General features: G+C 37.9%; 3 protein-coding genes across 7 annotated transcripts; 2 read left to right on the top strand and 1 right to left on the bottom strand.

The window, feature by feature from the left end:
- Positions 1–221: 221 nt before the first annotated feature.
- LOC114757268 (probable glycosyltransferase At5g03795) lies at positions 222–4,416 on the bottom strand. 5 transcript variants are annotated; one of them, XM_028946264.1, is made up of 6 exons: positions 4,072–4,415; positions 3,342–3,398; positions 2,512–3,202; positions 2,235–2,365; positions 1,416–1,764; positions 222–1,232 (listed from the first exon to the last, which is right to left on the bottom strand). In XM_028946264.1, the coding sequence occupies exons 3-6, from the start codon at positions 3,073–3,075 to the stop codon at positions 543–545; spliced, it is 1,734 nt and encodes a 577-aa protein (XP_028802097.1). In that variant the 5' UTR covers positions 3,076–3,202; positions 3,342–3,398; positions 4,072–4,415; the 3' UTR covers positions 222–542. The 5 variants fall into 5 exon arrangements, with proteins under 5 accessions (XP_028802097.1, XP_028802098.1, XP_028802096.1 ...); XM_028946265.1 differs by having other exon boundaries at positions 3,342–3,418; XM_028946263.1 differs by having other exon boundaries at positions 2,512–3,398; positions 4,173–4,416.
- A 2,720-nt stretch (positions 4,417–7,136) lies between these two features.
- LOC114757325 (carotenoid 9,10(9',10')-cleavage dioxygenase 1-like) lies at positions 7,137–10,921 on the top strand. The gene is made up of 13 exons (XM_028946331.1): positions 7,137–7,250; positions 7,361–7,498; positions 7,576–7,678; positions 8,099–8,358; positions 8,584–8,763; positions 8,858–8,936; positions 9,016–9,097; positions 9,180–9,242; positions 9,337–9,475; positions 9,680–9,932; positions 10,033–10,097; positions 10,182–10,343; positions 10,421–10,921. Exons 1-13 carry the CDS (start codon positions 7,137–7,139, stop codon positions 10,535–10,537), a joined length of 1,755 nt encoding a protein of 584 aa, XP_028802164.1. The 3' UTR covers positions 10,538–10,921.
- A 333-nt stretch (positions 10,922–11,254) lies between these two features.
- LOC114757273 (putative RING-H2 finger protein ATL12) lies at positions 11,255–12,909 on the top strand. The gene has a single exon (XM_028946272.1). The coding sequence runs from the start codon at positions 11,740–11,742 to the stop codon at positions 12,766–12,768; it is 1,029 nt and encodes a 342-aa protein (XP_028802105.1). The 5' UTR covers positions 11,255–11,739; the 3' UTR covers positions 12,769–12,909.
- The last annotated feature ends 752 nt before the right edge of the window (positions 12,910–13,661 follow it).

Below are 13,661 nucleotides of genomic sequence, written 5' to 3' on the forward strand. Positions count from 1 at the left end.
AGTACCATAGAATTTTATTTTTTATATAGTACTTTATTAATAATTTTGGTTATTTTTTTTCAAAAATATGCCATTTCCGAAGTATACTGTTTAAAAATCTGCTTGGAGGTCCTGAGCTTGAAACCAAGAAAAACGTTTACACTGGACTGACATCATATGCACAAATTCTCTAGTAAACTGTTTAAGTAACAATTTTCAGAGTCTGAAAGAACTTTACCTGAGTTAACAGACTGATAACATAAATTTTCATTATTTGAAACATAATCAATATTTTTGAATCATTTGTACATTCGTTATTCCACAAATCTTGGAAGCAATGCAAGACTTCACAACTCGTATCATAAACGCCATGGGCTAAAGAATGGCACAGAACTGAACTTTTGCCTGTACTGCTAATCAGCAAAGCGAAAAGGTTGGCAAAAAAAAAAAAAAAGCAGAGTGAAAAGACAGAAATTTTCCCCACAAAAAAAAAAAGAGCAAACTTTTATGTGCATCAAACCTCCACAATCTGTGCATGACCTAGTCCAAAAAAATTTCTACCATCAACGTACTCCATTTCTAGCTCCTGACCTTGATGTTGCAGTGGAGACTCTGTTATACCAAATAGAATGAAGTATCATGTGAAATATATCATACTTGACAGGTTTGGGGTGCCAGAGGAAATGCTGCTGCACCTTTTTGACTCTCATCTGCATTTGAAGATATCTCTTTGCAGGTATGGAAAGGAGTATATTCTTCAGATTTGGAATATCCTTTTCCATAACAAAAACTGCAAAGGATTCCCAGTTCAAAACTTCAAAAAAGGGCGGCACAAAATTGTCTGATATGATCACCGGCACACATTCATATAGAATGGCCTCCACAACTCTTGGACTGTTGACTTCATAACCTTTGGCACAGATGCAGTACTTGCTGCTTTTCATGTATTGAATGTAGTTTCTGTCACCCTTGGACTTGGGCATTCTCCCAAAGATTTTCATGTCAGGATCTTTGTTTTCCCAGTACTTCAACAGAATTGGCCTAACATAACCGTGCATGTTTCCAGCGAAAAAGGCCAGAGTTGACTTTCTGGAAGCTGCTTTTCCTCCCATTCCTCTCGTGGGATTTTGAAAATTTCGGATGTATGTTTCAGGAAGAGACACATCCTTCCCAAACACAAAACCTTCTTTCACATCAGCATTGCACAGAGCTCTTATACACTTGGCCATCTTCTCCTTTGTCTCTCCGGGAGCCTGCGGAATGCATAGGCTTTTCTGTTGGAAGATCAAATAAAGAACACTAAAAAGTGGAAAATGATTACTAATTCAATAGTTTTGTTATAGTATCTCTAACATGCCCCGAAAAAACTACATTGTTAGTTTTATTATATTCTCAAACAGAAGTCACGTTCATGAATTCAGTATTATCAGGTATACCCAATCATGGCAGGCAACAAGAAAATGATCGGCTCCTCCAGTTCTGTTCCAGAAAGGGTGTTTGCTGGCAATCATGTCCACATAGTTATTCAGATACCGCTTCAAGTTATTGTGATTATGTGAGTCCTGTACATATAAGGTTTCTTCCAGCATTCGAGAACTGAAAGGTAAGTAAAACACGTGGGCTTTCCTTGGGTCCTTGGTAACAAATCTGTCACTAGCTTCCATCATTTTCATAAACCATCCTTCAGAAGCATATATTCCCCTGAGAAATGGCGTATGCATTATGGGTCTTGCTCCTTCTCTGTATATATACACTTTAAGTCTCTCTTCCATTATATCATAGCTTCTGAAATTTAGACAGTGGCAGCATAATGAGAAGATTGTTATTGTGATACGTGTGTATACCATGCTAACTGAAATGGTAAAAGATAAGACACAAAGGCAATCAACTATGTTATCACTGAAGGACCTCCTTAACATCAAGGACATTCTTCAATATCAAGAAATGCACAAAATTTGACCTGTTAAGCAAAATAATGACTGAGATGATTAAGACGGTCATGTTTGTGTCAGCGAGCATTACAATAACATAAACGCAAATTCTTTTTTTTTTTTTTGGGTGACAACTGCAATTCTTTTATTAGAATCGTAAATGGGGATTCCAGAATGATCTAACTGTCATACCTGTGATCAGGATTTTTGTCATTACAAAAAAGCTTGATACATCAGCAACTATACCAATAAAAATTTTACATTTAATAAATACTTCCAAACCTTCAATTGGGGGGGAAAAATAGCATGGTAATCAAATAATACCTCTTGAACATGGAAACGTTTCGATAAATGGGAGAATAGAGACTGGGATCATTCTTTATGATTGGTGCATTTTCAATCTCTGATCTGGCCTGCAATAGCTCTTGATCAACTGCAGAAGACCAACGGGGCCTCTGGAAACAAAGTAGCAATAATGTGTCTCATTTCTCAGACTCTTATGCAGTGCGTGAGAAAACATCCGTCTAGAAATACTATTAAATAGTGAAAATACTGCAAGTTATTAAACTAAATATGATGTAGCTTCACATACAGTCCTTACCATAGAACGATAGGAAGCACGGCTCTGGAGCAATAATGTGTTCATTTCAGAGATTGATAATACTTCAGGTATTTTCTTAGAAGAGCCTTTATTGTCACGAGGCACACCAGAATTTTTGTCCTCTATATTCACGTCATTTTGGGATGGCTTGAGATTTTCCTTCTTCAAGGTATTAGTTAGGTTGCCTTTCAACAATGGGGGCACAACAGTGATAGAAGAATTCTTATCCATTGTATTGACATCATTTTGGGATGACCAAAGACTTTCATTCTTTGAAGTAGTAGTTATGTTGTCCTTTGAAACTGAAGGCATGCCAGAATAATTTGGTAACTCTGGAGCTGGTGTTTTGAAACTTTTGCTCACTTCCGTTGAAGGACTTATGAAAGGAGTTTGATAGATTGGTGCTATTGCAGGAAAAGGAGCACTAGAATTAATATATGAACTTCCAGATTTATGTTCTGATACTGATGTAATGTTTTTCTCCCAAGAACTTCTTGTCAAATTACTCATATCCCAATTCTCGTTATAACTGCTTTGTCCACTATCTTCTCCCAGCTGTGTCATAGATCCATCGTCTAATTTCTGAGCGTTGTCCAAAATGGAACTCTTGTCGAACTCATTAGATCCTGAAAACGTGTTGGATGGTGGATCTGCTATCTGGAAGCTACTACTTCCTGACGGTGGAATCTTACTGGCAGAGAATGGAGAGAATAGAAAGTTTCCATATGGAATTTCAATATATTGGAACGCTAATATTACTGCAAATGTAACAACGATGAGCCACAGAAATCTCTTTGTATTCAACTGAAATAAGGATTGAAATTCCTGACCCATTTTCCCAGGATTACAAGATCATCGTCAGTTGACTGCCACAGACCATATGTCTTCTGCAAATTACACCAAAAACCTCGAAATTTATAAAAAAGAATTCATAGTTAAGTTAATAAAAGAAACAAATTTGTGCCGTCAAATCCTCAAAAGTAGCAGTTTTGTACTCCCCACGAAGAGCGAGTAACATGATGAAGCCAGAGAGAAGTTTACAAAGTTCAAACATATAACTAAATGATGGCTCCAGATATGAAAGGAATCTGCACTTTTAGCTTTACAAGAAACCAGAACATAGTTGTAGTTTTATCTCGCATGTAACTGGCCGTTCATAGAAACGGAGGGCCATATGAATGCAAAGAGAGGAGGAAAAAAATTAAACAATAACTCAGTAAACCTTGTCCATATATATAGGAATTCCTGCTTTCCTAAATCACAAGCTTCAAAGCCAGATTTCAATAGTTCAGAAGATGTTATCTGTCATCAAAACCCACTAAGACGAACTCTTATCACCGGCCCAACGAAGAACTGACGGTTTTGACGACACATGCACCAGCAAAGGTTCAATTCATGTGATAACTCACTCCCTATACAACATCCAGTCCAATTCATAATCACAACTACAACACCGATTGCTTTTACAGTTTGATTTCGGAAGAAAAGAAAATTCTCAGCATAATTCCCAGACAGTAATGCAAAAAGCATAAGAAAGCATTCAGGAACTGATAACCTTACCAGCAACCAAACAAACAGCAGTCAAATCATCTCAATCTACGAGACCGGCGAGATGGCCATTGAAAAAAAAAAAATCAAAAGACGATATTGTTGGGAATTACTTGTAGTTTCGTTAACTGAGAAGGGTCAGAGGCCAGTTGTAAAATAAGACACAAAGGCTTGTTCTTTTGTTCTTTTGGCGCACTTTTAGGAGGAACCAAACAAGGGGTTGCTTCTTTAGTTTGGATGGAATAGAAATCCAAAGCAAAATAATTGAGGTCCCTGGTCCTGATTCTCACGTAGGAGCTCCTACGCCGTTGCGTTCACGAGTTTTGACCTTCATCTCAGTCATGAGAGACCGAAAGAGTATATTTAATTACGCTAAGCAGGAAAAAATTAGTCCAATATATTTTTTGGAAGTTTGAGGTTGGAGGAGTCGAAGCAGAGGCAAGAAGCTGGTTTTCCGACAGGCAAAGCCAATTTATATTCCGCAGAACGCCACCCACATCGCCACCAACCGTAATAAATCGGCCTTTTAAAAATCAATATATATTCGTTTTCGTTTTACCCACGCGCTACACCGACGATTACGCCAACAACGACTCCTGTCTGCACGTGCTTCCTTCGCTGTTATTCTTTGAAAAAAAAATTAATTAATTAAATTATGGAGAATGAGAATCTCTTATTATTTGACACATAAATTGTAAATAACTCAACGGATCGGGTGTCGTTTAAGTTTAGATGATATTTACGCCATATACATTAACACTTCATTCACAAGTAGAGATAACCTTTTTTAAACAAGAGGTAAATTGGGATGCTTCATTCGAGTCTCTTTTTGAAAAAGGAAAAAGAAAAAGAGGGTTTTGCTTTGTATCCTTGGGGTTTACTGGTACTTTCAAGTTTCAACCGAAAATTTGATTACTCGAAAAGAAAAGGAGCATTTAATGGATGTTGACTGTACCAAAAAAGACAAAAACGCCCACGGAAATTTTACATTTCCTTATGGATCTCATTCTACTAATTTCAAGTTGACCCCTTTCCTAATCTTCCTTTGTATCAGGGTTCGTTCCCATACAAACAATGAGATTACCCACGTTTTATTTAATTATTTCCTCGGAATTCCCACCCTCCAACTTCTTAATTATCTTTCCTTATTTGAGTTTACTTAAGTTTGCATTTTCTTCCTTTGTGTGCCTACCATGCCTGTCTCTGTGAGTGCATTATGTGAATGAAACATAACAGAACAAAAAAAAAAGCATCCTTTCGTTTTGCTTGTATATGTGGGGTAATATTATTGTCTTGCGGGTTTAAAAAAAAAAGAAAGAGTGCGGTGGGGCCTACTAGTGTAATTTGCAATGTCCATATTTGCAGTTCCAAAATTGGTGGGTCCCACTTCCTATTTCATTTGTTTTATCGTTTATCAATATGCTCTTCTTTTACTCATGCAACGTGACGCACGAGAAGGTGATTGATTGCGACATGATAACTCCGGTCCCCTGTTTACATTATGTTTTGCAATTCTTGCTTTTGAGTTTAGTCTTTGACTTGACATGCCCCGTTTTAAAAAGGAAATGATCATCTCAATAATTGTATGCATACGAATAATAAGATACCATCGATCGATATAACAGTGAAAGTGATAAGATCTGTTATCTCACCCTACGTGGATATGTGACTGAGTTCTTTTAAAAGGCTAGGACTAGGGAAATGACCCATGCGAGAGAAAAGAAAGAGACTAGTGCACAAATTACCAATGAATCGTTTTCTTAGTGAATCCATCAAAATGTCAAGGAGGCACATGTGGAAACAGCCAAGTTCAAAAATTGATGGAAAAACACAGAAGGGAATAAATTTAGGTGTATGAGTTATAATAAAAAGTAAAATGAAATTGAGTTGCTCATAGGAAAATTGTTTCGGTAAAAGGAAAAAAAATCAATTATGTTCAATGAGACTCGAGTTAGTAACAACATTACATGCTATCGTCTTGATGCGGTTGGTAGGCTTAAAGTTTATCTGAAAGAAGCTTAGCTCTGATATCATGATAAAGCCATAAATGAATAAAAAGTATCGAAGATAATGCTATGAAATATGTGTTCGTTAGTTATTTGCTTGCCAACACACTGTACACTGGATGCAACAGCATTACATACCGCGGAGAAAAGGAAGGAAAGAATCCCCATTGAAAAGATAACAAATATAACAAATTCTAGAAAGACCTATCACAATGAGTTATCTTAATAAGACTTGATCACTTTTACTTTTTTGTTAACTCTCGTAGAATGTCTTGCACTGCGGACAATTGTTTCTTTCAGATTTTTGGATAATTGTATCTCCTGTTTTAACTTCTGCCTAATACTTATATCGTATAACTGGTGCTTTATTTTATTTTTAACTTAACCAATCTCGTGCATCTGGATTCTAGTTCCATGATCCAGAAAACAAGACCTGGCTTCTGTTTTTTTCAAGCCCTATCTCTAATCAACCTAAACAACACAAGGAAGACAAACTTATGCATTGAAAACATTGGAATGTATCCTCGATTCATTAAATCTATTGGTCAAGCATATTTGAATCTTTACAGTAGATGCTAATTCTGAAAACTATAATTAAAGAATTCTCTATATCTATTTTTTTTATCAATTTAATATTTTTTTTACAGTAGTAGACACCTATCATAATCAGTAATGCGCGAGAGGTTAGAAAGAAGAGATTGTTCATATATATATATTTGACTTGGAAATGATGAGCTTTATGTTATCGTTATTCTCTGCAACAATGACCAAACCAGGGGACGTGAATAAAAAGAGAAAGCCGGAATTGGTTCAGAAGGAATATTCCAAGGGGTTGATAGTTCCACAAACAGCCGAAAATGTTGTTATAGGAAGCGATCTATTCAACGTATAAAATAGCGGCTTCTCCGCTGTTCCCTATGCTGTGCCTTACCCACAATAGAAATGCAGTTTCACTTCCTGCGAAAATGTCACCCTGCCATTGAATTAGATTTTGGAGCACCATATTAGTCACATTTCCTTCACCGTCCCCTGCCATTTTAGTTGAGTTCTTGGGTTGAAGCCTCCACAAACATGGCAGCTTCATCATATACGGCATTTACAGTGAAGTACTCTGTTCAGAAAAAACCCAGCATTGTCTCCCACAAATTTTATCACTTCATTATTCCACTATCCTCTGCTTTCAAGGTTAGTCATTACACTTCATGACTTAGTTTTATGTTCCTCTCACTCCCGCATGAAAAAGCTTGTGTTATGTTCGAGTTAGTTAAGTTTCTGGACTTGTGATTCATGAGCAGCCGATCTTGGGATCTTTTCCTCAATTCCCTTTGCAAATTGATGTACCCAAAACTCTGACCAACACAACAGCTAAAATACTGGACGCTTTCGTGGATTCAGTCTTTGAGTTCATTGACCAGCCCCTGCTTCCATCTCAGGTACCTTCTGAGCTGTCCATGCTCTTCTTCTTGGTGACTTTTCAACTGAGTTCGTACTTTTCATTACCTGGGTGCAGAGTAACTTTGCTCCTGTGGAGCAGTTAGAGGAAGCCACGCTTATCACAGCCATAGAAGGAGATATCCCACATGATTTTCAAGAGGGTGTCTATGTTAGAAATGGTCCTCACTCTAGTCTCTTCTTGAACTATCGCACTTTGTAGGTCTAAATGAATATGCCCTCATGGTGGCATCTGAGAATGGATAAATCCAAAAGCATTTGTCCTTCCTTGTCTCGTATTTGGGAGTTTCTTATGTTCCCTGATGGAAATTCCAAAGAAAATGATGAAAGAATCAAAGAGATAAGAATGCATAATTAATTTATTCTGCTATTAATTATCACCCAATGCTATCAGGACAGCAGTCTTCCTTGTTGACCAACTTTGCGTTGTAACCTGAAGACTTTGTAATTATCATAAGCTTCAGGACGGGCCACGTATGCGGGATCCAATAATATATGCAAGAATGGTGGAAACATGCATAAACTATATAGCATGCCTGTTTGAGCAAATTGATGTTAGTAAGTTCTACATGTTGTTGCAGGCCCAAATCCATTATTTGGAGGATTGAAAACAACCAAATCTATCTTTGGAAGGTCAAGTCATATCTGGGTAGAAGGAGAGGGAATGCTTCATGCTTTGTATTTTAAGAAAGCAAGTGACGGGAATTGGACGGTCATCTACAAAAACAGATATGTCGAAACCGAAACTTACAAGCTAGAGAAACAAAGAAACAAGCCTTCCTTTCTGCCGGCCATAGAAGGCGATTCACCTGCCATTTTGTCTGCCTATCTCCTGAACTGGGTAAGCTTATTATTAATGAACTAATTGGATCGCAGTAAAATAAGCAGCCTTGGTTCCAAGTTCCAACTAACCACGATGCAAAATTAGTTTGCAAGAATATATATATATATTGACAAGGTCTTAATGAAACTTTAGGCAGAAAATCCCACTAGCTTGCTACTTCACATGACCTGCTTTGTTATGTTTGTGTTTCGAAAATTGATACTTTTGTGTATGTTTTAACAGTTACGATTTGGAAAAGTGAACAAATACATTAGCAACACCAACGTGTTTGAGCATTCAGGGAAGTTTTACTCCGTTGCTGAAAATCACACCCCACAAGAGATTGACATCATCAACCTCAAAACCTTAAGAAATTGGAATATCAATGGAGCATGGAATCGACCTTTTATAAGCCACCCAAAGGTTTCTCCTTGTATATTTCAAAGTGTCACATATTACCTTTTAAGTACTCCTCGATTGTCTGCTCACTATCAATTCTTTTGATCCATAATCTCAGAAAGCTCCAGCTACAGGAGAGCTAATTATAATGGGGGTGTCTCCAACTAAGCCTTTTGCTACACTAGGAATCATTTCAGGTATGCTTTGTATTACACTTTTACTGGATCCTGTTGTAATGTGCAAACTCAATGACCTGCCTTCCCCTTATTTTGTCAGATGATGGAAAGAAATTGATTCATAAAGTGGATATCAAAATGAACAGGTGCAGTCTTTGCCATGAAATAGGCGTTACAGAACGGTAACATTGTTGATATATGTACTTTAAACTGACTTCTAGTTATAATGTAAACTGTAAAAATGATAGTGAAACTTTGTTGCAGGTTTAATGTGATCATGGATTTTCCGCTAACCTTGGATCTAAACAGACTTATTAGAGGAGGCCCGTGAGCACTGACCCTTTTTTTCTTGCTGAACTTCGTGATTCAATTTTTAGAAGTATAAAAGTGGTCTGAGTTGGAATTTCTTGTTTGCGCGCAGATTAATAGAGTATAATAAGGAGGAATACGCAAGAATGGGGGTAATGCCCCGCTATGGTGATGCCAACTCGATCCAATGGTTTGAGGTGAAACCTAATTGCACATTTCACATCATCAACTCTTTTGAGGATGCCCATGAGGTAACTGAGATTTCCAAAGCTTATTAGATGTCCATCGTCCACATAAAAGCTCAACGATTGTCACTGCAGCTAATCCATTCATTGACAAAGCCGCTACTTTTCACCTCAAGACAGCGTTTCAATTATTGTTGACAAGACCGACTAAATTTTTTGACTGATCCTGCAAGCACACTAGTTTAAGTAGATTTTAATGTGTATCGACAGGTTGTAGTGTGGGGATGCAGAGCTCTTGATTCGGTAGTTCCTCGGCTTGACCCTAGTTTGAATCCATTTGAGGCATTCTCTCGCTGTTATGAGTGGAGATTGAATCTGCAAAGTGGGGAAGTTAAGGAGAAGGATCTCGGTGGAACTAAAGTACTGAGTATGGATTTTCCTATGATTAATGCAAATTTTATAGGTACTAAGAATAGATATGGTTACACTCAAGTGGTTGATCCTGCAGCTAGCTCCACTGCAGGTACTTTTGGGAGGGAAAAAAAAATGATAAATTATAAGCAGCCTTATCAAATATACATGCTAGTAATTCTAACTTTTGATTTTTCTCCTTGGTCATTTAGGAGTGCCTAAATATGCAGGTCTAGCCAAGCTTTACTTTGAAAAACCATGCATGGATTTGTCTGCGGTGAGAGCTTACTCTGAATAAGATAGTCTGCTTTCTGATCATGCTTTGTCTTCCATGATCACAAACGTGTTTTTTGTTAAGCAGAATAACATAGAGCACGAAGAGCCTCTAAGGGTCGAATACCACATGTTTGAGAAGAATGTATTTTGCACGGGAGCATCCTTTGTCCCAAAAAGTGATGGGATTGAAGAAGATGATGGTTGGATCGTCACTTTTATTCACAACGAAGATACCGACATATCTCAAGTAAGTTAATTTTTTAGCCTACAATTGATCTTGCAGAGAATTAAGGCACTTACTTCATTTCCACTTTCTCCTCCCAGGTTCATATGATTGACACAAGAAACTTTTCGGGAGAGGCAGTTGCCAGAATTACGATGCCTCAACGAGTTCCATATGGCTTTCATGGAGCATTCATGCCAATATCATTGGAAGCTTAATTTGTCAGTGCTGGTCATCACCCCCTGAGCAAATGCAGAACAAATAATGGCATGTGTATATTCTTGAAAATACCTTGTTCCTTTTTTTGGGGATTGGGGTTCCCTTTCCCTGTGCCGCTCACAGTGTGTTGTAACTTGTATTTTGATTCCTAAGCCATGTCATTGCCTGTAAAAGAAATGACGTTGGTGGTGTGACAGAAGCAAAGTTGTTAAGAGGACGTGTGAGTAGCGAGTACTATAGATGCAGGTGAACCCAATGGCAGAAGACACGAGTGAGGTTAGGTGGATGTCTTTTGTACATTTTTTTTGTGTATATTGAATTGAGTTGTTTCTTTTATTTACTTCGCACGTTATCACCACTTAAATCCCGGTCGGATTTTGATCTATAAGGATAACATGTCATATCTATCCCCCCTTAAAATAAGGTGCAACACATGAAAAGTAGATCCTACAGTTAAAGTAAAGGAGCACCATATAGGGGATTAGGATCCAAAACCCCACATCTATATGTCTATTTTCTGTACTTATAAATATCAAAATGGGCTAGTAGGCTCACTATAGCCCCTTATTAAATTTTCAACCGTTGTGCTTATAAGCGCCCTACATGGACTTAAATTATCTAATGTAAGACGAAGCAAAAGACGCAGAGATACGTCCAGGGATTGTCTGGACGACAATTAGTGGACTCCACATGCGGCCAATTATATTCAAGTGGCTCTGGTTGATCCTTGATGAGCTTGAAACAGAGCATAAGTTTCATTTCTGATTCTCTCCCTTCAATTTCCTATTCTAGGGGCAGAGCCAGAGTGGAACCAGAAAACAAACAATTCAAATTCATCTTCGTGTTAACTGTGAGAGAGTGGAATCATGATAGGCAAGTGTAAATTCCACAGCTATGAAATCTTTCACAATGTTATTGTCCTTTGGTCAGAGACAGAGGACGTCTCCTTACGAATGCAATTTGTCTTCACTTAGATAAGATAAACTTGATTAATTTTCCAAGATAAAGACTACATAAACCAACAAACACACAAAATCTCCTCCATGTGGGGACTGTTACAGTGAGAAGAAATATATTAAAATATACGAAACCTTTTAAGAATTGTCTGTACTCTTTGGACAGAGGATAACTCTAGAGATTCTCCGCTAAATATACATTTCTACCCCTTATACGTAATTAAGGGGCAAAAAAAACCTTAAGAATGAGTAATCTGGTAGGCAAAGATATCCCAGAGATGAGCGACTGTTTGGTGGTGTTCATTACGATTCTTTCATTATTGTTGGATGTGCAATCCCAGGGAATACCAGAGAGCATGCAAGATATGCCTGAAACCATCCATCCCAGCAAAGGAATTATAATAGCAATCCTCACCGTTATGTTTGCCATATCATTTCTACTTCTGGCATATGTAAAGTTCTGTAAAAGCCGCTCCGTTCAGTCTCGGAACTTCGATATGAACAATCCAGGAGCAAGTCGATCAGGGTCAAGATATTCCGGGATAGACAAACAAGTAATCGAAGCACTGCCGTTTTTCAAGTTCTCTTCGCTCAAGGGGTCAAAAGAAGGCCTGGAATGTGCCGTTTGCCTGTCAAAATTCGACGACGCTGAGGTTCTTAGGTTGCTGCCCAAGTGTAAGCATGCTTTCCACATGAATTGCATCGACAAGTGGCTCGAATGTCACTCGACCTGCCCTCTTTGCAGGTACAAGGTTGTCCTTGGGGACATAAAGACATTCAATTCCTCCATCAGCTCCAGGTTCCTTCGAGTTCCTTCCAACATAAACGAAGTCCCCGATCTCGAAATCTTCGTGCAGAGGGAACAATCAAACCAGGGCTCTCACATATTTAACCACTGGAAACCTGCGCACAGGCTCAATCACAGAATAGTCATATCCGATGTTACTACGAGGAGCAGGTGGAGTGATCTTAATTCCTCGGACTTGCTGTCGTTGAATTCTGAGATCCTCAGTGCTATGTCAAGCGCGACATTCCCTGCTTCCAACGAGGAAGATAACTCGTTTACGCTGCTGACTGCTCCAGGGGAGAAGAGATCCATGTCGGAGATTGCCAACGTGGCGAGATTTGCAGAAACCAGGGTGGAGGACAATGAGAGGGAAGAGAGAGTGAGGAGGATTTGGTTGCCGATTGTGGAGCGAACAGTGCAATGGTTTGCGAGCCGAGAGAGCAGCTCGACAGAGCCGAAGCACAAAGGATTGGCTTCAAATGTTTGATCATGGCGTTGACTAAGTACTGTACTTACTACTTAGGTGTCCTGTCTTGAACTCACTGGTTTTGTTTTGTCGGTGTGATCATCGGACGGTAATTATTAGCAAAATGCCGAGAAAACAGTTTATTTTTATGCGCTCCCGAAATTTCGGCTTTGTTTTTTTTTTAATTTTTTCTGAAGAAAAATTACTCATCTGGTCCTTGATATAAGACTCAATTCTTAAATTAGTTTTGGTCTTAAATATAAGACCTATTTTTCATATTTATCAATTTTCTCTAAATTACCCTTATGATACTCCTCAGCCATAATCAAGTAGAAAAAGGAAAGGGATATTAAAAAGATAATTATAGTATTTTGAAAAAAATGTGTTATTTTTTTTATAATTAACTAACTTATCTAATTTTTTTAATCTAATTAAATTAGTTAAATAAATTTTTATATTAAGAACAGGAAGAATATCATTTTTCTCCCAAAAATGAGAAGCCTAGACATAGGGAGGGGCCAGCCATCCGTATCGTGGACAGAATCTTTCGGCGGTCGTCGTCAGGAGAGGTCTAATTAGCCGCCATAGCTGAGACACGTGTAGGGTCGAAGTTTGGTGATGTGAATTAGATTTCATGCCTTTAATTCAATAAATTTTAAAATCGTCAGTTTGAAAAAAGAGAACAAAAAGAAAGATCAAATATTCGTTGTCTTTGTCATTATTTATAATAATAATAATAATAATAATAATAATGCAGTTGAGAGGCCCATGACACAGCGTTTTCCCTTCATTATATGTTGAATTAACGTGGGTCGCTCAATGTGAATAAGCTTTTTATGCTTTTCTTTGTCAGTTCTTCCCCTTTATGATGTGGATGATATATTCTAATAACTCCATAATCACGCATCACAAAA

This window comes from Neltuma alba, unplaced genomic scaffold (genome assembly GCF_004799145.2).
Source record: "Neltuma alba isolate B1F8T4 unplaced genomic scaffold, ASM479914v2 tig00010592_pilon, whole genome shotgun sequence".
NCBI lineage: Eukaryota > Viridiplantae > Streptophyta > Magnoliopsida > Fabales > Fabaceae > Neltuma > Neltuma alba.